The sequence below is a fragment of the Lingula anatina genome, chromosome 1, assembly GCF_051362555.1.
Source record: "Lingula anatina isolate TDL-2025a chromosome 1, LinAna3.0, whole genome shotgun sequence".
Lineage (NCBI taxonomy): Eukaryota > Metazoa > Brachiopoda > Lingulata > Lingulida > Lingulidae > Lingula > Lingula anatina.
In genome coordinates this window covers 10,330,491-10,337,099 of record NC_141767.1, presented here as the reverse complement: position 1 = coordinate 10,337,099, position 6,609 = coordinate 10,330,491, and the positions used below count along the sequence as shown (strand labels likewise).

Below are 6,609 nucleotides of genomic sequence, written 5' to 3'. Positions count from 1 at the left end.
ATCCAATGAGTACTTACTAGTGTTGACAATAACGACAGCACATGCAGGCTAACTTTTTATTATGGAAAGCCTAATAAGACATTTTAATATAGACATATGTAGTTGTATACAAAACAAATTACACCAATAAGCAAAAATTTGGCGCGAGGGTTTGTTTTGTTGGACGAGTAGCTCGATATCGTTCACAGAGGTCTTCCATATATGTGCGTACATTGCACAGTTGTAGATCAAATTGTAGATCCGTTACAAATATAGGGAGCAAACTTTTAGTGGCAGGCTACCCACCAAGATAAACAAAAAGAGGGAACATGCATGAACCCCGAGCTACCTGCCTTTGTGACTGATGTAGGTAAAAAGGCGGGGGTTAAAATTGGTTACCACTGTTATACCGAGATTGTATCATAATCATCAATCATCAGATTTACCTACCTGTAACCCGTACTTCAGATTCCTAACTATAACCCTTAACATTTTTCGACTCCTAAAAGGCAGCGAGTCGAATGCTTCAATACAGCAATCACAATTGCAGGATACCTCGCAGTAGCTCTCATGGCGACAAAATGATAACAATTGATTCTTTAAAAGCCTACTACACTTTCCGAGTGCAGTATGCGTGCTTAAAATAAAGATCAAATTAATTATTACGGTACCAAAAATTAAAATACACGCGCTGTTTGATTGCTGATAAAGATTGAGCATGGTTAGGAGTGGCAGGAGATACATTCTTTCAAATACTTTTTTTCAGACGAGCAGATGTTTCAGATGATATATACGCAACCACTGGGTACATTGTACGAATGATCAACATATGGTAAAATGGTCGTTATCTTATCACTTGTTACATTTGCAAACATTCTTATTTACTTTAACTGTGCGTAGCCTTTGTCTGCGTTGATGGACTTTACATCCTTCTTAAATCTTCAAGACCAGTACAACTCACAAAAATGAAGCAATTTGTGATTTGTTTTGCCGCTTTGGTGAATATCTTACCAGTTATCGCGGTTGTTCTGTCTCAGGAAACACAGCAGCTGCTGTTGGTATCATTTGATGGTTTCCACTGGGACTATTTGGACAAAGTGGACACTCCGAATTTCGATCGAATGGCCAGACGTGGTGTTAAGGCGAAATATATGACCCCTGCGTTCCCCACATTGACGCTCCCAGCGCACCACACCATTGCTACAGGTAAGGCAACACTTTGGAGTTCAGAAAGTTAACTCAAACCAAAAAGTATTAAAATGTGATAGGAAACATATACCTTTGAAGCTGGAATCTTCAATAGGTTTACTGTTGAGATATCTTTGTAAAAACATAAAGAATTTGTGCCAGGGGTTCTGGTCAAACATGGAGACAAAGTCAAGACGACCATTCGTGCATTTTCATAACGTGGACTGAGATCCATACTTTGAACGCGGGTAAGTTTTCTGAATATGAGTCTTCTTCTTGGAGGAAAATGTTGAAAACCCCAAAAGAGACATTTTTCTCATCACAGTATGCTATGATGATTGGTGAGCTCACACTGTAATTGTCATTCAAGGATTGTACCCCGAGAGCCACGGAGTAGTTCATAATATCATGTATGACCCAGACTTGAATGAAACGATAACCAGAGAAACAAGAAACGAATCCAAGTGGTGGGATACAGGGGCCGAACCCATATGGGTTACAGCCAGGCTGCAAGGTACCAGAACTGCCCTTAAACACACTCTTCTGTTGTTACCTTAACTGAATACTAAAATCTAAAAGATGTAGAATGAAAAAAAAAGTCCAGAAAACCAACGATTTTTAAAAGAATGAACTGGAGAAAATAACAGTAATGAATAATGCTTTCTGCAAAACCCAGTGACACCTGTTACATCAGTGAAAAAGTTTGCAAGTTTCAAGTAGCCTTCGCAAAAGTTGTTCCAAAGCAGTGTTGTTCCTCTGTTATTTCAGGAAGAAAAAGCGCAACATTCAATTACTATGGTGGCGAAGTAAAGATAAAGAATTATACAGCAACGTATTTTGTAAGCGAGGATCCCGTAAACAGTAGTGTTACTCGAGAAGAGGGCGTAAAGGCAGCGATTGCGTGGCTAACAGAAGGAGTAGCTTTCGTGGCTGTTCATTTCAGCGAGCCGGACCATGTTGGGCATGCATACGGTCCTGATTCGGATGAAGTTAAACAGCAGGTCAATACGATTCAATGTTTTTGAAAACAAGAAATGAAGCAAACTACAAGCAAATCAACTATTAGTAAGTTGGGAAATGCAAATGTTTCAGATTATTTAAGAGATGCTCTCTATCACTTTTTGATACCTTGAAAAGTATTGACCAATATCAGCTTCGCCCGATGGCACCACATACCAGTTTTTTCTTTCAAACCATTCTTCTCACCAACACCACACCCACCGCAAGCCGCAACAAATATTCATTTAGCGTATTTAATATTTTAGTGCATAAGGCAATGAACCGGTGTAACGTGACAGAGGGTCCCCCATGACAGAGATTCGGCTTCCCAATCATTTGTACACAGGCCTGGTACAGATATGCCTCGCCCTAGGATTTGATCCACAGACTAACCCTAACCATTATAACTAAATTGAGGGCGGACTTTCTGTTACACGGACCCTCTGTTTCGTTACACCGGCTTTTGTACTGGCTTTTTGTAAAGATATTGCATTGTTTTCATGTTGCTTCACATTGGTGCTTCTGCATATTACATCGCCAACTTGTATTTTACGTATATATTCTTGCATATGCGAGTTTTCTATTTGATAATACCTTTTTACAATAGATCACTAATGCTGATGAAACCCTTGGACGATTGTTGGACAAGATAGAAGCGTCTCAGCTGTCTAACAAAGTGAACATCATTGTAACGAGTGACCACGGTATGGCGAACATTTATAGAGATAAGAAGGTTCAACTCTACGATTTCATTAATCCAGACGACGTAACCTATATTGTAGCAAATTACGGGCCACTGGCTATGATTCTTCCAAGAGAAGGAAGGCTGGAACCTGTTTTACAACAGCTGCAGAACGCCAGTGTTCATATGAAAGTTTATCGTAAGGAAAACGTTCCCAACAGACTTCATTTTAGTTCGAACAACAGGATATTACCGATCATAGCTATGACTGAGGACCCCTGGGAGATATTTACGGTAAGAACAAACTATGCCATTTCATTAACCTCATTATTTCTTCAAGATCCTAAAGCAATTCTAAGACTCGATGCATTTTTTCAATGATTCACGCACAAGACAGGAAAATTTACTAACATTCCGTTCACATTGTGCATAAAGGGATAACAAATCTTTATGTGAGATAAAAAAATAACAATGAATACATTGTAAACAACACATATAAATGTAATAAATTCCATTTTACCATCAAAATTATTATTAATTAATCTGAAATCGTACTTGCTATCTAGCCTTCAAAGAGGATTACCCTCCATAATAATCTCTTAAGAGATCATTACAAAAAACAAAACTCAAAAAATATTGATAAACTTTGAATGTCGGAATGTTGGAAAGTATGGGCAAATCGTCGTTTACCCCTGGAAAATCCATTTTATGTCATTTTTCTCGCCAAAATCAAGAGTTATTATCCCTTTAACTTTGAACTGTTTTGGTGAGCAGTTCCCGTACTCCGGACATAAAACTGACTAATTGATTGTTTTGCTTGAGTTATATTTTAACAGACAGTCACTATATTATTCCTTTTCTTCTTCTTCTTCTTCTTATTATTATAAAGAAATTAGCTGTGTAGTGTATTCCACAGGAACATTGTAAGCTTATTTTTTTTTATACATTTCTATATGGTGACTACAATTCAATCAGAATGGGTAAGTTCAGTTAAAGTTAAGGTAAAGCTTATGTGAATGCTTCTTATGTTGATATAGATGCCATATTTGAAATATCTGTAGATAAGTTTGCGGGGAGTGTTTTTTTTTATGGTTTACTTCCATTCTTCAAGGTATTCGATGGAACTAAACTCGAGGCTGGCGGTCATGGCTTTGACAATGATGACGTTAATATGAGGACCATTTTCCTTGCCGAGGGACCATCTTTTAAGAAGAATCAAATAGTTGACCCATTTGAATCCGTGCAGCTTTACGAACTGATGTGCCACGTAATAGGTAACTTTTACCAGTTGATACTAAAGCGGCTCAATTTGAGCATCTTCAATGTCTTGGTGTTTTTACTTTACAGTCAACGCATAGTGAGCGGCGTTTTAGTTTGTGGCACTCTATGAAACGCATTTTGATCCTTTCTTTGACATGCCAAATATCAAATCTATTTTCTTCAGTCACTCTGATTACAGTGTTTAAATTCATGATACGATTCACGGATACTGTGTTTTTTATTTTGGTCGAAACTTACTACGTGCCTTTCGCAAATAAGATATTTCTCTGTTTCATTAAAGGCTTAAATCCAGCTCCAAACAACGGGTCCCTTGAGGTGCTGCGTTCCATGCTCTTAGACAGCGAGACAAATGCCGCAGTTTTGGCTGGCACAGCAAACGCACTGGCTGGGTTCATCGCATGTGGGTTAATTTGGATACTGCATTAAGCTACAGGGTTTTCATTACCATTCTTATTTATTTCTATACAAGTCCATTTTTACAATGACTTTTACCTAACGACATTTATTCTATAACTCTGGTACCATATCAATTCAAAAATAGATTTACACAAAGGTTGACATTTAGACAGTATCATCATCAATCTCCCTGATCTCCATTCTCTCTTTTTTTTTTATCTCCCCGAGGTTTCAGCTGTAGCATCATGCTACCCAGAGTTACAGAGAGTTCATTGCCAACAAACCTCTTTTATCAGAATGCAGTTAATGCAAACGTCAGATTCACGTTAATAACAGAGAATAATGTTCAATAATTTTTGCCTTATTCACGTTGTAATGGATGTCTCCAGCTGAAGATCTTCAGTAAGCTAGGCTAGGCTACTAACTGATAACCTGACCTGCCAGGACAAGGAAACTGCAACTCGAGACACGTTTTTTGTCATAGAAATCTTTTCAATTAACGTTCAATAATCTCATTTCTGCGACTTCGCTACATGTGCGACAAATGTCAAAGTACTTTAATTTGATACCTTTATACATTTAACGTCTGTTTGGTTATAAAATTGATTTTAGTTGGCAAGATTCAATATTCATTTTCTTTAGCGAAGCAGAAACTCCCCAGTGCCACACAACATGCAGTTAGAATGCTAATTTGACACGAATTCATGTATCTGAATTTTTCGAATGGTTAAGAATATACTTCTTTACTCCCTACAACTCATGCACGAGACGCTCTAGTAAGTCGATTATATTGATTAATACTCTTTAAAGGCATAACAACTGTTCGCTTTGGAAAGAAAAACAGATTTTCCTGGGATAAACGACGATTTTCACATATTTACCAATTGTTAATGAATCCATCCCTATATTCAAAGTTAGTCAATGTTTGGGTTTTTGTAATAATCTCTTAAGAAATTTTAACGGAGGTATAGTCATTCAAGTAGGTCCACGTAGTCTGATGACGAGCATAAACTACAGAATGATTGCGATAACCCCTGCTTTGGTGACAAAATGGAAAAAAATCATATTTCTATTAGATGTTTGCAATGTATTTATCGTGCAATATGAATATCATAAGAAGAGCTGTTATCCCTCTTACATTATTATCAGAAGTGATATATATATATATATATATATATATATATATATATATATATATATATATATATCAATTAACATATAGTCCTGCGTGTATTAAAGGCTCTTTATTTTGTGCAGTTTTATTATTCTGGTCTAAATTCAATATGTTATTTTGATCTATTATTCCTTGAATTTGACAGACTTAGTGACCGTGCGTGCGAGCCATAATTACAGTAATCCAAAACAATTTTTTTTCACGAAATACGGTATACCTGCTTGATGAGATACACCAAAACGCTGAAATATCTGTAGGACTTATACTCAATTTAAAAAAAATGACTTAATTGACTTATTCTTTTTAAAAAACAGAAAGAGTAAATTGACTGTTTTATAGACGAAAGTTAAACCGCGAGGTGATTCATTCTATCATTTTCATCGATTTTACTATAACTGACATTTATTTCTAAATGAAATAATCACCTGTCCTTCTTCGTCTGTCACAGAATTTTCTTTGTTCGGATTCAACGACATCAAATCGGTAATGATTGTTCAGCGGTCGTATTCTTTTGCTTTCTCGGTGTCAAACCGGGTTCATGACCGTTTCTTCTACAGATGCCCTTTGTGCTGATTTGATGTAAATTGCAGTTAATTCTTATCATTTCGTTTCTGTGACAGTTGCCATTTTGTATTACAATTTCTGAAAAGCATACGAATAAATAAAGATGAATATGAAGACCATCTGAGATGCAAATTGCTCTTTCAGACATCCACCTACAACACGCAAGCCAAGAGAGGTAATGTGATTGTTATGCGAATGTGCTTTTAATGTGGTAATATTAAATTACAAGACGTACGATTATTTAACGCAGATTTGACAGTGAAGTAATGAAGTAATTTGTCCAATTAACAGACTTGATTACGAAACATGATTGTGACAATCGGTGAAATGAAATATGATGCGTAAG

The 6,609-nt window shown here is 36.6% G+C and overlaps 1 protein-coding gene across 1 annotated transcript; it reads left to right on the top strand.

Annotated features, from left to right (window-relative positions):
- The first annotated feature begins 385 nt into the window (after positions 1-385).
- Positions 386-6,527, top strand: LOC106167338 (ectonucleotide pyrophosphatase/phosphodiesterase family member 7). The gene is made up of 7 exons (XM_086999292.1): positions 386-1,185; positions 1,538-1,681; positions 1,936-2,168; positions 2,774-3,142; positions 3,960-4,122; positions 4,410-4,529; positions 6,408-6,527. Exons 1-7 carry the CDS (start codon positions 945-947, stop codon positions 6,440-6,442), a joined length of 1,305 nt encoding a protein of 434 aa, XP_086855418.1. The 5' UTR covers positions 386-944; the 3' UTR covers positions 6,443-6,527.
- The last annotated feature ends 82 nt before the right edge of the window (positions 6,528-6,609 follow it).